We start from the raw sequence: 20,798 nt of genomic DNA, 5'->3' as shown, positions 1-20,798 counted from the left end.
TTAAGAACAAACAGTCCGTCAGTCCGTTACAACACGATGGGAAGGTGCCTTCAGATCACGTGACCTGCCGGGTGATGGAAACATGGCGACATTCAGAGAGGCGACGCTAAAACAACAGAGGGGCACACGTATCGACCCGCATGCTGTATGACTTAAACAAAGAAAAAAACCTAACCGGGAAGTCGTCGCAGGTAGCCCGGTGGACACCGCAAATGCGCGCAGTTTGCCACCTGCGGCTTTGGAGCCACCTGACCTGGGACACACAGGGGGGCAACAGGGAAATACGGCGCCCATGAGCCGACCGAGGAGGATGCGGCGGACGCCACTGAGGCTTAAAGACTTTGTCCTTGGGGACGAGGACTTAAGAAGGGGGGAGGAATGTAGCGTGTCTTAAGTTCCTTTGTGTATATGGTTCTGATTACTTACTTGTCTAGTTTTTCGGAAACACAGGAAGTGGGAATTGCGATGAGTTGTGGGAAGTTGTAGTTCTTTCTCATGTGTAAAAAAACGGGGTGTTTTTGGGTGGCGTGGCTGTGGCCGACAACAGTCAACAATAAACCTGGGTAATGATAAACTGGCTCTTTATTGACACAGAACGTTATACGATAGTATAACACTCTCACACACACTATTGAGACACTTTCATACACACTATTGAGAAACGCTCACACACACTACTGAGACACTCTCACACACACTATTGATGCACCAATCATACGCCCTTCCTTCGCCTTGATGTCCGGGCTCGCCCGTCCAAGATTATAAATACTACCATATTCAAGGGACGGAATGTCATTTTAGGACATTTTCAGGCGAGAAATTAGGTGTTTAAGCAACATTTCTGCGGTCGGTTTGTTAACATTCAGCCATCGTAAGAAATTCCATTGAGGATGTCGGAGATTTGAGGTGTAGTTAACGGGACCACCTGATGCCCCCAGCACCGGGCGGTCAGCCTCATCTCACGCCGCAGACAGCAGCCTGTTCTCGGCCAGACTTCTGTGAAATTGACTTGTGGCAAGTAACCAAAAAACCCATTGGCATTGTCCCATGCAGCTTGGCAGCCATAAAAGAACCCTTCACCCAAAGAGAAAAGGTCTCACCCACGTTGGGCCCTGATTGGACACAGACATGTCTGCTGACATTATATACATTGTTTTTAATTAAAAAACTAAAGGGTAGGTCAGTGTAAGGTCCAAAAAAGTATTGTGTTGGCTGAAGGTTACAGTCTGCCATAGAGGGTTACGGTACTTGGAGACTATCAGTCTCGTGCTAGTATTTAGTCTATGATGGAGTTTACCACCCACTTAGGGTTTGTTCAAGGACGGTTGTTACGGCCTCCTGCCGTCTATGGGCTCTGCCTCGATCTGATGTGCAGGCTAAACGGTCCCACGTGGAACCGCATTTTGACACTGGGCTCTTTCCTCTTCGCTTGCCGCTACTGTGGGTAACCTTGTTAGTTTCGTTTCCAGCACTTAGTAAGATGCTTCAATTCAGAGGGTTATCTTGTCTGATCTGAGGTAAAAGTCAAAGGAGGTGCAGCCTCAGAACTGGTGGAGCAGTAGAGGAGGGTCCCACCCATGGACCCCCGCTGGAGCAACACCTTTCGTAACCGGAACACGCATAACGCGGTCAGTACAAAAACAAAAGTCCACCGGCAGCTACATCCAACCTAGGAGGAATAATGGCCTGATAGGGGCCCCTGGATCCTACATCCTGTGGTCTGCACTGAAGGGAACAAAGGAGCAACTGCGCTGACTTTCTCTTATTTCAAACTGTACAGTAAAGGTTTATGGAAATATACATGGGCATAGAGGGAAGGGAAATGACGAATAACATGTCATTCTTACTGATTTCACCTTTACTTTTCTCTTAAGCTGAATATAATGGCAATGATTTTGCCTTCAAGTATCTCAAAAACTACACTGTAATATTTTAGGTAACTTTGTACGGTGATAGAGGAGGTCAACATGAAGTAGGATCAAGTGTCAAAAGAGTGTTACCCAGCTGCTATCTAATTTAAAGACAGTTCAAATTTTGAATAAAAGACAAATATAATGGCAAAAGTACTAACTTTTCCTTCAAGTATCTCAAAAAGTACACAGCAATATTGTATGTAAATGTACATGGTAATAGAGGAGGTCAACATGAAATAGGATCTGAAAGCATAATGTTACCCATCTTAGACCGTTCAAAGATTGGGATTTGACACTTCATAGATAGGCGATTAGTGCCTTTAAGGCTGAAAGCCCTTTTACCACAACGCCCCCAGTAGAAGTGCTTTTTTTTTAAAAATGCGGTCCACATGACCGCAGTTGAATACGGTAGTATTTTCAAACTTGGACGGGCGAGCCCGGACTGTTTAATATATCAGGTTACTTACTTCCTTTGTTGGGCATGAGGCATCTGTAACATATTGGGGCCAGTTGTTCAAAACATTTCATCTGGATCAAAATTATCCGCATTTGGAAATCCCCCTTTTTCCTATCCAGGATCAGGTAATCCATCTTACTTTTATGCCGGTTTTTCAAAGCAACATTGGACTGGTTCACTCTGATCCAGATACACAGTTTTCAAGATTACCAAATCCGGATTACAGTGCTCTAAATGGGACAACATATCACAATGTGGGCTATGTAAAGAACAGGTAGAAGTAAGAGCCAACATAGGGTCACTGTAAGTGTTTATTTTAGGGCTGTCAAATGATTAAAAATTTTAATCAAATTAATCAGAATTTTCAGTGGATTAATCATGATTAATCACACCTGAATCCTAACCATTTTTTCTTTCTGAAATGCATACTAAAGATAAATAACAGGACACAGATACATAATTATCATTATTATCATCATTATTATTTTTTACATAAATACATGTTATTGATATTTGATTTTTCAGAAATTCATTTCAGAAAATAATCAAAGCAATGTTATTTGATAAGTCACAGACTGATTTCCCTGCATGGCTCTAGAAGGGTCTCGAGCCTCTGCAGTTTATCCCACTCTGCTGTGAGTTTGTGCTCCTGATGGTTCAGGGCTGCGATGACCAGACATGACCAGACATGTCAACCCTCCCGATGTTTCAAAGCCCCTCCCGAAAATCTCCCGGACCGACCTTTCTCCCGATTTCCACCCGAACAACAATATTGCTGCACCACCCGTCACTGGGCGCGCCGTTTCAGACCGAACAATAATAAAGGTTACACCTTGAAGTCGAGCGCGGCGATTAGAACGACTGGCGCTGCAAAGAAATCCGCTACCACCCCCATTTCAGTGTGAAATATTCCCATACCTGGGAGGATTTAGATCGCATTGGCTTCCCTTCCTCCGCATGTTTCAGAACAGTATTACGGGTCTCTCCGATGGTCCTCTACCTCAGCGCTGCTCTTAGCAAAGCTCTGCTGGGCGGAGCTTTTTTTCTCTGTTCTGCTGCGCGAGAACGGGGAGGGGGGGGGGGGGGTGCGGGTCTCTGGCGCAAACGACTTGCTGAACCTGACATATGCCTGCAGGTGGCAGTAACGTGTTGTATAGGATGAAGTGCATTAACGCGCTATTTTTGACAGCCCTAGTTTATTTTGAGCCAAAACACAAAAATAATATAAACATCCACTTCCATTCATAATTTAACTTTAATTAAATTATATTAAAAAATAATTATATTAAATAATTACTTTTATGACCCCTCATCTGAACCACAACAAATAAAAAACAAATATACATTAACAAATACATAGTGGATATTTTGAAAACATCTTTAAAAAATAAAATGGCTAAATATCCAATTGTTAACGAAATAAAGAATGTTCAGGGTTCTTCTTCATCTGAGGAGGAGAGACCAGCATTTCCAAGCCCTGCTTTTAGGAGGCGGATCTGAAGTTTCGCTTTGGTTTTTCTGCAGTTTGGTCAGCTTGATTTGTTCCTCTGCCAGGAGTATCTGTGCTTCTGCTCTTTCAGTTTCTCGTTTAAGAAGTGATTCATAGGCATCATCATTATTATTCGGCAAAGGATGCTTCAAGCCTCTTTTCTGAGCTCCTGTGACTGCTGGCTCTACCAGTGAGGATCCAGGTTGTTCTTCAACAATAGGGCTGAGATCCAGAATGAATGTTTCCTCTGCATTAGGAAGAACTGGCTCACTTTCCTCTACAATTGTAGGCTCACCATCCCCTACAACACCATGAATCCCATGCAGAGCTTTAGAGTTCTCACCTCCAATAATGTCCAGAACCACATCTGTGTATTCACCTTTCTTAAAGGGTTTGTTGCCTGTTTGGGTGTTTTTTTGCCTCAGCAAGGTCCTTCGTTGCTCTGGCCCTCAGATTCTTCCATCTAAATTTCACTTGCTCCAAGGTCCTCTTCTGGCCAGACCCCATTGCATTTACATTCTGGGTGATTTCAACCCAAATGTCTTTCTTCCTTTTGTTAGTCACCATTCCACCTGCAACAGAGCTTCCTACTATTGAGGCATAATGGCACTTGACACCCTCCAGCAGTGCATGGGTTTCTGCAACAGTGAAATTAGGTCCTTTTGAGTCCATGGTTTCACCGCTTCTGTTGTAGTGAACATAGTATTTGTATGCCTTGGGCATGATTGATTTAATTGAACACAAGCCACAGCACGTCAGCCAATTGGTGTGTGGGTATTTGACAGCCATCTTATATTCAGCCTTTCTCAGAGGACTTAGAGAGAGACACTGACATGGCAGGTATTGTCCATCGCTACCACCGTGTGGGTGGAAGAGGATACCGTCAAAGGGTGTATGTTGAGCGTGCACAACCACTGGAGCAATACACCACTGAAGAACTGTATGCTCGCTTTCGCTTTGGGAATGCTGATATTAAGTACATTGCAGACCTTGTCAGGCCAAAACTTCAACGGAGAACCCGAAGGAGCCACAGTCTGTCTGTGGAAGAACAGGTCCTCATTGCTCTGCGCTTCTATGCATCTGGGACTTTCTACCAAGTTGTTGGTGACAATATAGGAGTGGACAAATCAACTGTGAGTGATGTAGTGAAAGCTGTGTCAATTGCATTGGCCAGCCTGGTCAATCAGTTTGTTTCACTTCCAAAGGATGTTCAGATTGCCCAGACCAAGCACAAGTTTTTTCTTTTGGGGAATATGCCCAATACTATTGGGGTTATTGACTGCACTCATGTGCATATCCAAGCACCTCATGAGAGGGATTGGGAGTACATCAACCGAAAGGGGAGGTGCAGCATCAACATCCAACTTGTGGGCGATGCTGACCTCATCATCACAAACTGTGTCGTGAAGTGGCCTGGGTCTGTTCATGATGCACGCATCCTGAGAGAGAGTGCTTTATACAGAGAGCTCCAAACCAACCGACCGGATGGCATAATATTAGGAGACAGTGCCTATCCACTCCTACCATGGCTGATGACTCCTTTTCTTGCAGCAACCACACCTGCGCAGGCACGCTTCAACACTGCTCATTGCAAAACAAGATGTGCAATTGAGCGTTTAAATGGAGTTCTGAAGAGACGCTTTGCATGCCTTAACTACTTGCGAGTGGAACCACAGGGAGCATGTAACATAATACTTGCGTGTATCGTCCTGCACAACATCGCTACCAGGCGCAATGTCCCTCTCTGTGATGATGTTTGTGATGCACCTGAGCCTGTTGAAGAACCAGACCAACCTCTGGTGGTCTGTCAGAATCAGGGACTGACTGGACGTATAGTAAGGGATGCAATTGTTAGACATTATTTTTGACAGGCTCATCTCTGATGATTGTTTCTTTGAAATTAATATACGGTGATGAATGACCGAAAAATGAATATATTATTTTTGTTTATTGAAATCTGTTTGGGGGATTATTTCATGGGGACACAATAATTTTTATTTTATTTTTACTTTACTATACTGAATAGCTTAATTGTTAGCCTATGTCTACTTTATCACTGTTACACAAGTTAAGTGCAAAATATAAATAAAAGTATATACACTAAATGATACAAATGTATTATTTGACCAATTTTAAAGTTTTACTACATTTTCTTCCTGAAATCCTACCCCCTGTTGGGATCAGGATAATCCTGTTTTTTTGGATCAAAGTTATGCAAATCCCACTGACAAGTTTTGAACAACACAAACTGAAGGTTTGATCCAGATTAAAACTAGGATTGGATTCCCTGATCTAATCTGATTTCAGATTCCTTCTTTCCCTTTTGACCAACTCATTTTCAAGATTTGATCCAATCCGATAACCAAAATCCGATCAGTTTACCTTTGAACAACTGGCCCCAGGTGATCAACTGCCATGTCTGATTTGTATGGCCCTAAAGCCAGATATGTAAATTGCAAAAAATGTCATCCTTAAAATTTCAAAAGCTTTTCAAATCACTTCTAATCCTTAATATTCATCACATTATATGGGCATGTGGTTTGATGAACATTTATAGGATAACATTGTGACTTTTATATGGAGATATTAAAATAGTTTGAGGATCATAGTTCTTTTTAGAAGTGTGGGTGGCTCTTAAAAGAGCCTTTGTGGTTTTGATGGTAGTCTCCAGCTTTACTTGGACTTGGCGGGCTTCTCGGTCTTCTTGGGCAGAAGCACAGCCTGGATGTTGGGCAGCACGCCGCCCTGAGCGATGGTCACTCCGCCGAGCAGCTTGTTGAGCTCCTCGTCGTTGCGGACAGCCAGCTGCAGGTGACGCGGGATGATGCGAGTCTTCTTGTTGTCGCGGGCAGCGTTTCCAGCCAGCTCCAGGATCTCAGCGGTGAGGTACTCCAGCACAGCCGCCAGATAGACGGGGGCTCCTGCGCCGACACGCTGCGCATAGTTGCCTTTGCGCAGATGTCTGTGGACACGACCGACTGGGAACTGGAGCCCGGCACGAGAGGAGCGGGTCTTTGCCTTCGCTCTGGCTTTGCCACCGGTTTTGCCTCTGCCGCTCATTGTTGATGATTTCAGGGAAGGAAGTGCCGCTCATCGAGCCAAACCCTCCTTTATATGACCGCGGAGCGGGCGGGACGGTTCCTGACATGCGGACCAACCAGAGAAGAGCCTTCAGGCACGAGCACACAGGGCGCCACTCCGAGTTTTGGCGGACAGTTTGAAATAATTTTCCACCAATGAGCAGCGGAGACTCGCTTGTGGAGTCGGGGCTGAGCTCCAGGAGGAGTCCTCCACCAATCAGGGCCCGCAGGTCTGAATCTGCGTCACCGCCCCACAGCCACCTTACTGCCTCAGATGATCTTAATTCGTAAATGATTATCATTAGGTGCCACTTATTTGTCATGTATGTCAGTGAGTGCAGCAGACTGAAATTTATCTCCTTTTCTTCTTTGCTAAAGAATGGAGAGACTAAAGAAACTCTACCATTTTGAAGCTCTAACTACTTTGGTTATTCTTTATGACTATTTCTGGCTCACCTCCTTTACAGTCGTCTTTGAGTTCATGTATAAAGTATAATATAGACATCTTCATGTAAAGTAAAAGAAGCTCAGTGTACTGCCCATAAATGCTACTTACATGTATTATAATCCACCATAATTTCAAATTAATGTTTATTAAGTGTTTTTTCGAATGAATCCCATTTTCTGAATTTGAGAGTAATGTTACTCTAAGAGCCCAAAGTGTGTATATTGTTTAATTGGACCTCCTTATGTTGAGGACGTGTTATATTGGAAATTTGTTGGCTTGACTCCCCCTTTATTTTCCTGCTTATATTGACTTAATGTTTTCCAACAGGTGATTCCCGAGATGAGCTGATTAGGCACTTGTCCATTTTTTCTACCGTGTGACGGAATGTTTTATTTTGTATATTTAATCAACTTGTTTTAATGCGTAAATAAACCTCAAACGAAACAAACAATCTCCTGTCATTCACGTCAAGAAAATGAATTCAATGTGCCTGCAGATCAATAGCGGCTTAGAAATGCATGACAACGAAGGAGCTACAGTTACTATTTAGGATAATGTATCTCCTAATGTTCACTTTTCCAGACAAAAAAATATACTGATACCTTTAATTTATTTGGTTCTGAACACCGGGAAAAAATATTTCAAAGAAAGCAATGTTTTCAGGTGCAACACTATTGAAATAATAAGAAAAATATGGTTTTGTCTTATATCATTTATTTACCATAAATGCTTTTGCGGTCTTTGATAAGGAGTGTAACATGACATGAAGACTACTACAAAGTATTTTGTGCTCTAATTGTTTATTTAACTCACTGTCCATATTGATTTCATGAATCAAATTTCAGATGAACTATTGTTCAGGAAATTGTAGGTTTTGTGAATTGAGTGAATGTATTTATCAATGCACAGCTAGTGTTGTTACCACTAGAACAAAGTAACACGTAGGAAGTTGATATGTGCAGGGAATTGTATGGCTACTTGAGATGTGTGCCTGGATGTCACAAATCCATACGTTTTTAACGGAAAATTGCCCTTTACGTTACAAATGTGTGGCCCTTAAAAGGACCTTTTGTGTGTCGATAACAAAAGTCGGTTTTTATCCTCCGAAGCCGTACAGAGTGCGTCCCTGTCTCTTCAGGGCATAGACCACATCCATGGCGGTCACAGTCTTCCTCTTGGCGTGCTCGGTGTAGGTGACGGCATCACGGATCACGTTCTCCAGGAAGACCTTCAGCACACCGCGGGTCTCTTCGTAGATCAGACCGGAGATGCGCTTCACTCCACCACGGCGAGCCAGACGGCGGATGGCGGGCTTGGTAATTCCCTGGATATTATCACGGAGGACTTTACGGTGACGCTTAGCGCCTCCTTTGCCGAGTCCCTTTCCTCCCTTTCCTCTGCCGCTCATGATTACTTACTGCTTCTGAAACAAGATAATCGTAAATACTAATTTCACACGTATTTATAACCAGTGTGAGGACGTGATAGAAGACGTGTGGTAGCGCCCTCTGGTGAACTAGACCATGAATCAGAGATATCATTTCTAATTGCTACTCAAAGTCAAGAAAAAAAGATTTGTAGGCAAAGGTACTTGCGAAAGTCGATGGCAAACGTGATTTAGAACCGTAGAAATCAGATTTGCGAAATGATTTTCTCCAAGGCAATGTAGCAATGGGACTGAGCTCAAACGTGCTGTATATTATCCCACCTCTAGGAGCATTATTCACACTACACATGAAGGGAGGACAATTCATGTCAATTTCACTCGCAACAGTTTTAAAGTGTAGGAACCGTGTGGAACTGCCCCTAACAAGTATGAAAACGTAGATTCTTTTAGGGGTTGCAGGTGGGGGAGAGTGTTACCCTCAATCTCCAACTTTCTCATGAAAGCCTTCACCAGTCTGTACATGTCATGTTCAAAGAGGCCCTTGCCTTGTAGTTTGTATTTAGTTCATCCAAACGTGTACATCAACAGGAAATGCAAAATCTGTTATCCAGTTTACATCTCGGAGCTCTGGGATGTCTTTTCCTTTCTTCTCAAAAAACGCTGAATCAGGTCCAGTTCTCTTTTAAGCATTTTGCCCAAACTGAGCCACCCGAGTTGTGTAGTTCAGTCTGGCTGCTGCATCCCTGGATGTGTGATACTTGTTGAAAAGGCTGTTTTGCTTTAGAAGTTTAGCTAGCAAAACCTCAGACGTCCTCACCCGCATCACATCAAGTTTTTGTATTTCTCTGTGTTTTTCCTTTCATTATGGCGATTCAAATTGTAATCATAAAACACAAGTGGTGAATTACTGACGTTCAACCACTGATGGCATCAGCCCCCGGATGTGGTGCACGGGCCACAATGACCAGGTCTGGTGTAGACGTAGAGGTGTTTCTCAGCTGTGATTATACTCATCTCAGCCGCTCACTAAGAGGGGATTGCATTATTCCACTCAAAGGCTTTCAGAAAGTCAGCAATTTCTAGGGCAAAGTCCTACCAGGATACATGTCACTTATTGTAGCTGTTCTTTACTGAATCATATAGTTCACATAGCCCATGTTTTTAACAAAGTCATTCCTCATTTTATCTGCTTTGCTTTTGTTTACTTGGAGAGCCTATGTGTTGCACATTTTATTCCCACTTCTTGGTTTTGATGCACTGATGAGGAATAAATTCTTCAAAAGGTAGTGTGGTGGCTCTTAAAAGAGCCGTTGTTGTCGTATGGGGAGGATCAGAAGATTTAAGCTCGCTCTCCGCGGATGCGACGGGCCAGCTGGATGTCTTTGGGCATGATGGTGACCCTCTTGGCGTGGATGGCGCACAGGTTGGTGTCCTCGAACAGACCCACCAAGTAAGCCTCGCTGGATTCCTGCAGAGCCATAACAGCGGAGCTCTGGAAGCGCAGGTCGGTCTTGAAGTCCTGAGCGATTTCCCTCACCAGACGCTGGAAGGGCAGCTTGCGGATCAGCAGCTCCGTGGATTTCTGGTAGCGACGGATCTCTCTCAGAGCCACGGTACCGGGCCTGTAACGGTGAGGCTTCTTCACGCCGCCGGTGGCCGGGGCGCTCTTACGGGCAGCCTTGGTGGCCAGCTGCTTCCTGGGGGCTTTGCCTCCGGTGGACTTACGGGCGGTCTGCTTGGTTCGTGCCATGATTGACTCGTCTAGCTCTAGATAGTGTACTTTAAGGGGAGACACGCGGCTCTTAAAGTGTGGACCGGCTGTGGAGCGGTGACGCTGTTGCAGACCTGCGGGCGCTGATTGGTGGAGGACTCCTCCTGGAGCTCAGCCCCGAATCCACAAGCGAGTCTCTGCTGCTCATTGGTTGAAATTGGTGATTTCAAACTGTCCGCCAAAACTCGGAGTGGCGCCCTGTGTGCTCGTGCCTGAAGGCTCTTCTCTGGTTGGTCCGCATGTCAGGAACCGTCCCGCCCGCTCCGCGGTCATATAAAGGAGGGTTTGGCTCGATGAGCGGCACTTCCTTCCCTGAAATCATCAACAATGAGCGGCAGAGGCAAAACCGGTGGCAAAGCCAGAGCGAAGGCAAAGACCCGCTCCTCTCGTGCCGGGCTCCAGTTCCCAGTCGGTCGTGTCCACAGACATCTGCGCAAAGGCAACTATGCGCAGCGTGTCGGCGCAGGAGCCCCCGTCTATCTGGCGGCTGTGCTGGAGTACCTCACCGCTGAGATCCTGGAGCTGGCTGGAAACGCTGCCCGCGACAACAAGAAGACTCGCATCATCCCGCGTCACCTGCAGCTGGCTGTCCGCAACGACGAGGAGCTCAACAAGCTGCTCGGCGGAGTGACCATCGCTCAGGGCGGCGTGCTGCCCAACATCCAGGCTGTGCTTCTGCCCAAGAAGACCGAGAAGCCCGCCAAGTCCAAGTAAAGCTGGAGACTACCATCAAAACCACAAAGGCTCTTTTAAGAGCCACCCACACTTCTAAAAAGAACTATGATCCTCAAACTATTTTAATATCTCCATATAAAAGTCACAATGTTATCCTATAAATGTTCATCAAACCACATGCCCATATAATGTGATGAATATTAAGGATTAGAAGTGATTTGGAAAGCTTTTGAAGTTTTAAGGATGACATATTTTGCAATTTACATATCTGGCTTTAAGGCATACTGCTATATGAATCAGACATGGCAGTTGATCACCAATATGTTACAGATGCCTCATGCCCAACAAAGGAAGTAAGTAACCTGATATATTAAACAAGAAGACTATACATACCTTAGTATTCTAACATTTTCTATTTAAAGATTGATTTATTTTTTACGCTACAATAGCAGAACTTTATTATACTAAGCCCTTGAAAGGTTATTCGTCAAAATAAACAGATTTGCAACAATTCTAGTGTATTACTACTTAGTGTATATTCATTTGTTTTCAAACTCCAGCAGAAAATGTCCACAATAATCATAGTCGATTTAGGACACTGAAATTCATGTTGGTACATTACTGATCCTCGCATCCCATATAATAGTGTAACATAATGCAACTGACTTGGCTATAAGCTTGGATCATATGACAGTGTACATTACCAAACAACTTGGGAGTTTTTTTGTCTTGATTGACCTTTAGAAATTCAGTCTGGGACAGCAGAGAAATCTGCTTAGAAGCACAGTGTGTGTGACGTAAGTAGCACTCAGATAACAACCAATCATTCTTGAGGAAGCGCACAGTGAAATTTGCATCTAGTTGGTATATACATTTCACCTTCCCAGTGGTGCAGCATTATCGCTGAGTTTTCGAGAAATATTCGGTCATGCCTGAAGTTGTGAAAGCGCCCAAGAAGGGCTCCAAGAAAGCCGTGTCTAAGGCCGTCAGCAAGAGCGGCAAGAAGAAGAGGAAGACCAGGAAGGAGAGTTACGCCATCTACGTGTACAAGGTGATGAAGCAGGTCCACCCCGACACCGGCATCTCCTCCAAGGCCATGGGCATCATGAACTCGTTCGTGAGCGACATCTTTGAGCGCATCGCCGGTGAGGCCTCTCGTCTGGCTCACTACAACAAGCGCTCAACCATCACCTCCCGGGAGATCCAGACCGCCGTCCGCCTGTTGCTGCCCGGCGAGCTGGCGAAGCACGCCGTGTCTGAGGGAACCAAGGCCGTGACCAAATACACCAGCTCCAAGTAGACCTCATCTAGACCACCAACTCAACGGCTCTTTTAAGAGCCACACACTTCTACTAAAGACCATCTCCTGATGCTGTAACCTAATGTGAGAAACGTAGTTTTATGGAATACTTTTTTTCTTTTACCTTATTACTTTGAGATCTGATGCCAACAATTGTTGAAATCAAATGAATATAGGGTTTTTGTTTCATTAATATTTTTAGCTTCCTTAATTAATACTGCCTGTTCCAATATAAATGATATGAATGCATTTAGCAGGTAATGGGATTAATTCCAAAAAATCTTGCATTAACCCACTTCATCTCTGCTGAATGCTTCTCTTCATATTTTATTGTTGTCTTCTCTTCAGGTGTGTTCCATGCTCATATAAGGCAAACAATTGTCGAAATGAAATGAATCCTTTCAATTCCTCAATCTATTCCAATGACATGAACTTTCAGTTGTGTTCTACTGATCTTGAATCTCCAGATTAAGTGATCATGTCATGAACATTTCCGTGGAGTTTAAACATGGAAAGTTCAATCCTCAAGGCTGCAAACAGACCAGCTTTACTTAAACGTTCTATTTAGGCAACGATTCATTACAAAGAATAAAGTGCTTTTTAGATGAATTGGGTGGCTCTTAAAAGAGCCTTTTTTTTGGGTGTTGGTTTTTCAGACCGCTGCTCACTTCTTCTTGGGTGCTGCTTTCTTGGCTTTGGGCTTTGCAGTCTTCTTCACGGGGGCTTTCTTGGCTGCGGGGGCCTTTTTCACCACCTTCTTGGGGCTCTTGGCCACCTTCTTGGGGCTTTTTGCTACCTTTTTGGGGCTCTTGGCCACCTTCTTGGCCGCTGCGGGTTTCGTAGCCTTCTTCGGTGACTTCTTAGCGGCTACAACTTTCTTCACTGCCGCTGCTTTGGGCTTTTTGGCCGCTAGGGGTTTCTTCGCTGCGGGCTTCTTGGCTTTAGGAGCGGCTTTCTTTAGCGGTTTGTCGGCGGTCGTCTTGCTCATCTTGAAGGAGCCAGAGGCCCCGATCCCCTTGATCTGGACCAGAGTCCCCTTAGCCACCAGGCTCTTGATGGCGGTCTTGACGCGGGCCTTGTTCTTGTCCACATCGTATCCTCCGGCGGTCAGAGCCTTCTTGACGGCGGCAGCAGACACACCGCTCCGCTCCTTGGATGCGGCCACAGTTTTCACGATGAGGTCCGAGACGCTGGGGCCGACCTTCTTGGGCTTGGATACCTTCTTCTTGGCTGCTTTGGGCGCGGCGGCGGCTGGAGCTGGAGCTACTTCTGCCATTTTGTCCCGCTGTTGTGAGTTTGTATCGTCGAGGACTCGAGAGTTTGAGACTGATGAAGAGCTCAAAGCAGCGGACTGCACTTAAACACATCATGAGAACCGTGGAGACTCAACCCAGCCCGTAGCTCCTCGCGCAGTCTGAAAGTCGAGTCACTTGTGTTTTCTCTTCACTGATTTAAGACTTTAAACTAAATGTGCATCAAGTTGTGAAGGCTGAAGGTGGAGGAGCCGATAGCAGACTAGTTTCTCTTCATATTGAGGTCACGTTGAGCTCTGATGGTCCATGTGTTTTGTTTGAGGAGCCTCCAAACCTCACCTACTCAGCGCCGTGGACAGCCCTGATCCGAGGCTTTTCACACTCATTTCTCTCTTAAAAGTATATAAAATACATCATATCTCCAGCAAAAGTTGTTTAGTAACTGATCCACATGTTTGTTCAAGGTGTCAATGTAAAAACAACCATCAGATGTTGATGGGTTTTTAATAAACTGGAGTTAATCTGGGAGCAGCAAACACACTGGTGATGCTGGAGGCTTATGAGGCAGTCCATTCAGACTTCGTGTCAGAGCTGCTCATTGTGCATATCTCCACTGCTGATAACGTTTGTATTATATATAGTAAAACTAATCATCAAACATACTGAAAAACTAATTATTTTTTTTTAAGCTTAAATGTTATCTAACTATCACTGTTATTGTAACACTTATTTCTATTGTGATGAATTATGAATTAAGTCAGCACAGAGGAAAGTTCCATATGAATACAACTTCTTAAATCATTGCTGTAGCTGTCATTAATTCTTAAATAAAGTATTAATATTCAAACCTTTAAAAGGATCTGGTTTTACTGTGTGATCAGCTTCGTTGTACACTATGCTAGAAGTGGAACGTTGTTGGCCAAAGGTCAACTAAACTGTTAAAACGCAATAAAAACCAGAAAGTCTGTTTTGAGCCAAAAAACACTGGTACAATTCAGAAGCAATTAGGGAGAAACTAGAACGATAATACATTCAGGGGGGCATTATGATCCCAATTAAGAAGTTAGGAAGTTTTTTTTGGACTTCAGCTTGTCCTTATGCTGTAAATTGAGCTGTGGATACAATATTAATACAAACAAGCCTTTAGCTATTTTTTAGTTAAAAGATCAGACTCCGATCTGAAATCCATTTCTTCCATATAAGGTCAGCTGTAAGAAGATGCTTACATGTTTGACTTTGATGTTGCTGGATATCACAATCTGCTCGATCGTAGCTCATCCTGCACGCCTTCAAACTTACCGTAGAGAGTCGTTACTTTAATACACCACACAAAAACAACCTTTTAATAAAAACTAATCATGTACATGAAAACCCAGAAGTCGTTGGGGCATAGATCAGACCTTCAGAGCTCTGTAACACTTCGCTAAGGACTTCAAGACGGACCTGCGCTTCCAGAGCTCCGCTGTTATGGCACTGCAGGAGTCCAGCGAGGCTTACCTGGTGGGTCTGTTCGAGGACACCAACCTGTGCGCCATCCATGCCAAGAGGGTCACCATCATGCCCAAAGACATCCAGCTGGCCCGTCGCATCCGCTGAGAGCGAGCTTAACCTTTTGATTCTCCTCACAGCAACAATGGCTCTTTTAAGAGCCACCACACTTTCTCTGAAGAACTTATTCCTCTATAATATAATATCTCATTGAAGATGAGGATAAATGCTTCATCAAGAATATGACCTTTATGCAATAACATGTTAAATTTCAAAATTCAGAAAAATACCTGTAAGGCAAAGTATTCATTTAGTTTGATAATTGTTTAATTCACTGAATAACCACTAGAAGATTACAACAGCCAGTTGGTTTCACAACTAAACATTATTAAATTTAAGCTGATGAACCACTGCCATATAATTTTCCCAAATGTAAAGTACCACATAATACTCTCTACTAATGTCACTACATTAGTGATAATGGTTATGAGCAGTATTTATTGTATGATGCTCCAACCTTTGAGTGTGCCAGCTCAAATGCACACTGTTCAGCCAAGACATGGATTAGTTTTCAGGTTTACTAAACTATTTTGGAAAGGTAATTAAAAACAACCTCACCCATGAGCGCCAAATACAAACAGTTACTTGAATCCTTCGCCAGAGAGAACACTGTACCACTGCTACTTGACTATAAGCAGGGCCCATCACGCTGTCCCTCATGCTGCACTAGGACACTCGGCCCACGCTTTAATCCATCGGATTCCTGCATACAGGCAGAAAATAACATTCTGTTCGCCTGTTGTCTGGATTTCATAGCAGTGGACCAGTGAGGCTAAAGAGGACCTCCAGGCGTGTCTGGACTGTATGAAGATAGCTGTGTCCCATGACGCACCAGGGTGAGTTACAACAATGACGAACCCTGGTTCAAAGCTGAACGTGGCTCTTCACTTCATCCTCCAGCATCTAGACTCCCCAGGAACCTATGGCAAGATCCTGTTTGTGGGCTTCAGCTTTGCATTTAAACCATCATCCCGTCTCTGCTGCAGAACAAACTTGTCCAACTACACATGCCAGACTCCACCGGCAAGGGAATCACAGACTTCCTGTCTGACAGGAAGCAGCACGTGATGCTGGGGAAACATGCCTCAGCCTCAAGGAACATCAGCTGCGACCTTTCCCCTCTGCTCTTCTCCCTGTACATTGTAGGATATTAAAAATGAATTGACGACCAGGTTCATATATTAACTATACATAAAATGCATTTAGTGTAGACCAAAATACAACCATGATTCTGGAACATGTATTCAATAAAGTAATGGGAATGTTGTAAAATCACTGTAATTTTTACTGATCTGTATGAATACTTGTAGGCAGCAATTGTTATTGAGTTCGCTGGTGGAGACAATAGACGGGCACCAGGGATGGTCAAATGGCTCCCTGTGGCTGGTTGTTTTGTGGAGACCAGAGGCTCCTCAGCTGAGATGTTCTTTTTAGCACAACACCTTTTCCTTTATAAATACTTTAAACAATTCATTCAAAGATGTCTCCCGTCCGTCTGGTGATTCTTTATTATTTGAACATAACAACACCAACAGCTGCACCTCTAGTCACCAGTCCGTCAGGCTCCTGAAGTTTGGGGATGACACCACCCTCATTGGACCCTTTTCTGGTGGGGATGATTCCGCAAAAAGATTGACCAACAGAAACAACTTAGAGCTCAACGCTCTAAGGTAAACTGGTGATTGTTGTGGATTTTCGAAAGAACGCAGCCCCACCAGCCCCCAAAGGCAGAGGCCTTTTTGTAGAGGCCCTTTCGCTTCCTGGGCTCCATAATATCCCAGAACCTACTTCCTGAGGCAGCTGAGGAACTTCAAACTGCCAAAGACGATGATGGTGCACTTCTACACGGCCATCATCTACCGTCTCTTCAGGACTTGTTTGCCTCCAGGGCTCTGAGGCGGACAAGATTGTAGCCGACCCCCTCTCACCCTCGATCACAGACTCTTCCCTCAGGTAGGAGGTTTTTTCCCGTCAGCAGTTGGTCTCTTGAACCAAGTCTGTGTCCTTCATTGACCTGATTACATCCCCGGAACATTTGCACAGTGGTTTCTCTCACCATGGAAGCATGTGGACATATATACGTGTTTCAACATACCTGTCTGTTTATTTTGTTAATTGTTATTTTTCTTCATCTTCCTACATGTTATTCTTATATTGAATCAAGTCAAATTCCTCTATGTGTAACATATGTGTAGCGTTTACTAGTTCACGGGTGTTTGGCAGCGATGTAACACATGTAAACAGGTGGGAGGTTCACTTACCTGATTAAAGCACGGGTCAATCGAAGGTTGAAACGTCGACCAGTGGAATTTATACAGGTTTATAACCTGCTATTTGTGGACAAATTCGTCTGTTTGTGGAAAAATCAATCAGTTTAAATAAAAACCACAACGAGTTAGAACAACGTGTCCTCTCCTATTCGGTGGGGAGATTCTTAAAGAACCGAACAACAATAAATGGCATTTGATTCTGATTCACTCCAGCGTAAAGATTTATTTCTTTGTATTTTGAAGCAAGAGCTGGTTTTGCATTGAAGAACTCGGACAGTGCAGAATTCTTTTCTGTATAGCAGTGGGTTGGTGATTACTGTTTTTAAGTGTCCTAAGAATGAAGCTTTATTAATCCCCACCAGAAACTTGTAGATATGAAGTCCCTGTCCTCCATAGAAGGATCTGGACACAGAAAGACACAGAAAGCATTTCATTGATCCTGTGTATAAGGGAAGGAAAGGTAGTAAAGAGCAGTGGTGGATGACTGGTAGAAATCACGTACTTCTGAACATGGCGAAAGAGATCAACTTCAGGAGAAAGCGACGGCTCCAGAACCACAGAGAGGATGTGGACATGGTGGAGGATTAAAAGTTGCTTTGTTTTTTAACTCGACATAGGACTCAAGTTCTCCAGGATGACCTTCAGCTTTGGCTTTACAGTGCTGCTTAACGCGTCCTTTGCCAAGTGTTAGAATATCTTTATTAAACATGTATATTTATGAATAATAAAAATGTTGTACATTTATTACATTAATAATACAAGGCAGATCCAATAAAAATATCAGAATTGAATGTTGGATGTAGAGGTTTGATTTGTACGTTGTGTTTTGATTCAATGAGTGTCAAAGAAAGTCAATCAACATTAAAAAAATGTGTTCAAATGCTGGATTTCGGATTCCGAATCTATGCATTCGTTAGATAATTACCATAGGGCACTGTCAGGAAAATGATGGGCTCGTCCGGGATTTGAACCCGGGACCTCTCGCACCCTAAGCGAGAATCATGCCCCTAGACCAACGAGCCACACTTTGCAGGATTGTAGAAAATGTACAAAAAAATATACTTCTGCCTCCAAACTGTTCTGGTGATGTGGCACGATGCAGACCTACAGCGTGTCTCGTCAAATCGCTCCCTCTGCTGGTCAACTACATCAACACAAAGACACTAAAATACAGCATTCATGGACACTCGTGGCATGTGGGCCGGTCTCACCTCGACACAGCTCAAATTTCACATAGATCTATATCCGGGGGAAAACTTACCTTCCAAAATTGCATTTTGATGATTTTTGTCAGCAAGCATGACGGTCTAAAGAGAAGGTTAGGACATTGAATAAATGTCACCAGTCCAGGTCTTTAGCTACATTTTGAAATTCTTTGGTATATCATTCTGTTATCAGTAAATAACATTAAACTAAAATGCAGTTTTTGCTGTAAACATTTAACTAAAGCAGCGATTTAGCAATTTTTTCTACAACAACTCCTTGCCATGAATATGTCCACTGCTGTAAAACTAATTATATTATATGTTTCCATATATATTTGGAATTATTAGATATCTAATGTATTTTTTAGAAGTGTTTGATCCACTTCCGGATGCCCATGTGTTGAGTATTAATTACGTCGTTCAGCAGGGGGCGCTACATCGCTAAATTATAGACATGCCTCTGTCGTCTTTCACGTCCTCAGACTGGGTTTAAATGACTGTGCACTGCACATTGACATCATCGTACAACAAATCAACCAGCAAGCATGAGCGGCAGAGGAAAGGGAGGAAAAGGACTCGGCAAAGGAGGCGCTAAGCGTCACCGTAAAGTCCTCCGTGATAACATCCAGGGAATCACCAAGCCCGCCATCCGCCGTCTGGCTCGCCGTGGTGGAGTGAAGCGCATCTCCGGTCTGATCTACGAGGAGACCCGCGGTGTGCTGAAGGTCTTCTTGGAGAACGTGATCCGTGATGCCGTCACCTACACCGAGCATGCCAAGAGGAAGACTGTGACCGCCATGGATGTGGTCTATGCCCTGAAGAGACAGGGACGCACCCTGTACGGCTTCGGAGGATAAACACTGACTTCTGTTATCGACATTAAAACGGTCCTTTTAAGGGCCACACACACACTCTGAAGGGCTGCCTTCCTTAAGGCTGCAAACTGTTAATTTTAATGAAATTCTACCTAAACTGTTAATTTTAATGAAATTCTACCTAAAAGTGTATTTTTTTTACTTTTGGAGCTTCAAAGTCTATGACTATTGATGATCAACTATGTATACTGTATCTATTTCCCTTTATTAATCATAGATGAGAACCCTTAGACTGTCAACATACGTTATTTAATGAATTGTTGAGACTTTTGCATTCTGTGCATGTATGTACTTAAGCTATATATATATATGCTTAACACCATTATTTTTTTTACCACATAAAAATGCCATTTATTATCCAACAATATCTCATGTCTCACATGAACTGTCCTGGAGTGGCATTTGTGATTTGTCATGTAACAAATCGTTAAATAGCTACAACCAAGGTCATCTACACACTGCATCACACAACTTTTACAAATACAGGATAGTGATGACGAGGGTCCCTTTAAGATGTATTTTTGCTACTTTGTTGTGATCCTATACATGTCTAAGTAATTTTATTGTATGTACTTGTATCATCACACCGTATCTATGGAAACAAAATGTATGTAGGCGGATAAAGTTGAATGACACCGGACACATTATATTTAGGGGCCTTTATTTCTCGACTACTCTCTGAGAAGAGAGCAGTGTTAAAGAAATTTGGTGATGATCAATTTTATGACTAGAAAATAACTGTGTACAATTTTCCCTCTTTAACGTTTCACAAGTGATAGTATTTTCCGTGCACAAATAACTGCAGTGATAACCCTCTTGCCAATATAATAAAAGAAAACACAAAACAAAATAGTACCACACAGTTAAGCTCTGAAATCAAAAGCCTTAAAATGATAACAGAATGCACAGCATGGTAAAAAGGTGGTGGTCAAAGAGCGTCATTAGCCCCGTTTTTTAAGAGGTGTGTTCTTCCGACTGATCTCAGTTCACTTCTTCTGGTGCTGCTTTGGCTGCGATGGGCCTTTTTCATCACCTTCACTACATTGGGGTACCTGACTCTTTTATTTATATATATATATATATATATAGATGTATATTTATATAGTATTTGAATCATTAAGCATTAT

General features: G+C 43.5%; 7 protein-coding genes and 1 non-coding gene across 8 annotated transcripts; 3 read left to right on the top strand and 5 right to left on the bottom strand.

Moving 5' to 3' along the window:
* Nucleotides 1-6,399: 6,399 nt before the first annotated feature.
* LOC134131259 (histone H2A) lies at nt 6,400-7,060 on the bottom strand. The gene has a single exon (XM_062563119.1). It carries the CDS (start codon nt 6,917-6,919, stop codon nt 6,533-6,535), a length of 387 nt encoding a protein of 128 aa, XP_062419103.1. The 5' UTR covers nt 6,920-7,060; the 3' UTR covers nt 6,400-6,532.
* Nucleotides 7,061-8,179: 1,119 nt separating this feature from the next.
* On the bottom strand, nt 8,180-8,799 carry LOC119195903 (histone H4). The gene has a single exon (XM_037451223.2). It carries the CDS (start codon nt 8,793-8,795, stop codon nt 8,484-8,486), a length of 312 nt encoding a protein of 103 aa, XP_037307120.1. The 5' UTR covers nt 8,796-8,799; the 3' UTR covers nt 8,180-8,483.
* Nucleotides 8,800-10,089: 1,290 nt separating this feature from the next.
* On the bottom strand, nt 10,090-10,534 carry LOC119195881 (histone H3). The gene has a single exon (XM_037451200.2). The coding sequence runs from the start codon at nt 10,522-10,524 to the stop codon at nt 10,114-10,116; it is 411 nt and encodes a 136-aa protein (XP_037307097.1). The 5' UTR covers nt 10,525-10,534; the 3' UTR covers nt 10,090-10,113.
* Nucleotides 10,535-10,740: 206 nt separating this feature from the next.
* Nucleotides 10,741-11,672, top strand: LOC119195888 (histone H2A). The gene has a single exon (XM_037451209.2). The coding sequence runs from the start codon at nt 10,873-10,875 to the stop codon at nt 11,257-11,259; it is 387 nt and encodes a 128-aa protein (XP_037307106.1). The 5' UTR covers nt 10,741-10,872; the 3' UTR covers nt 11,260-11,672.
* Nucleotides 11,673-12,016: 344 nt separating this feature from the next.
* Nucleotides 12,017-12,600, top strand: LOC119195896 (histone H2B 1/2-like). The gene has a single exon (XM_037451217.2). The coding sequence runs from the start codon at nt 12,149-12,151 to the stop codon at nt 12,518-12,520; it is 372 nt and encodes a 123-aa protein (XP_037307114.1). The 5' UTR covers nt 12,017-12,148; the 3' UTR covers nt 12,521-12,600.
* Nucleotides 12,601-13,067: 467 nt separating this feature from the next.
* On the bottom strand, nt 13,068-13,817 carry LOC119195867 (histone H1-like). The gene has a single exon (XM_037451184.2). It carries the CDS (start codon nt 13,794-13,796, stop codon nt 13,185-13,187), a length of 612 nt encoding a protein of 203 aa, XP_037307081.2. The 5' UTR covers nt 13,797-13,817; the 3' UTR covers nt 13,068-13,184.
* A 4,724-nt stretch (nt 13,818-18,541) lies between these two features.
* On the bottom strand, nt 18,542-18,613 carry trnap-agg (transfer RNA proline (anticodon AGG)). The gene has a single exon. It is a non-coding gene; the product is annotated as a tRNA-Pro (tRNA).
* Nucleotides 18,614-19,332: 719 nt separating this feature from the next.
* On the top strand, nt 19,333-20,301 carry LOC119195900 (histone H4). Its single transcript, XM_037451221.2, has one exon. The coding sequence runs from the start codon at nt 19,342-19,344 to the stop codon at nt 19,651-19,653; it is 312 nt and encodes a 103-aa protein (XP_037307118.2). The 5' UTR covers nt 19,333-19,341; the 3' UTR covers nt 19,654-20,301.
* Nucleotides 20,302-20,798: the final 497 nt, after the last annotated feature.

This window comes from Pungitius pungitius, chromosome 6, assembly GCF_949316345.1.
Source record: "Pungitius pungitius chromosome 6, fPunPun2.1, whole genome shotgun sequence".
Taxonomy (NCBI): domain Eukaryota; kingdom Metazoa; phylum Chordata; class Actinopteri; order Perciformes; family Gasterosteidae; genus Pungitius; species Pungitius pungitius.
Note: the sequence above shows the minus strand (reverse complement) of the source record. Positions and strands in the feature narration are given on the sequence as shown.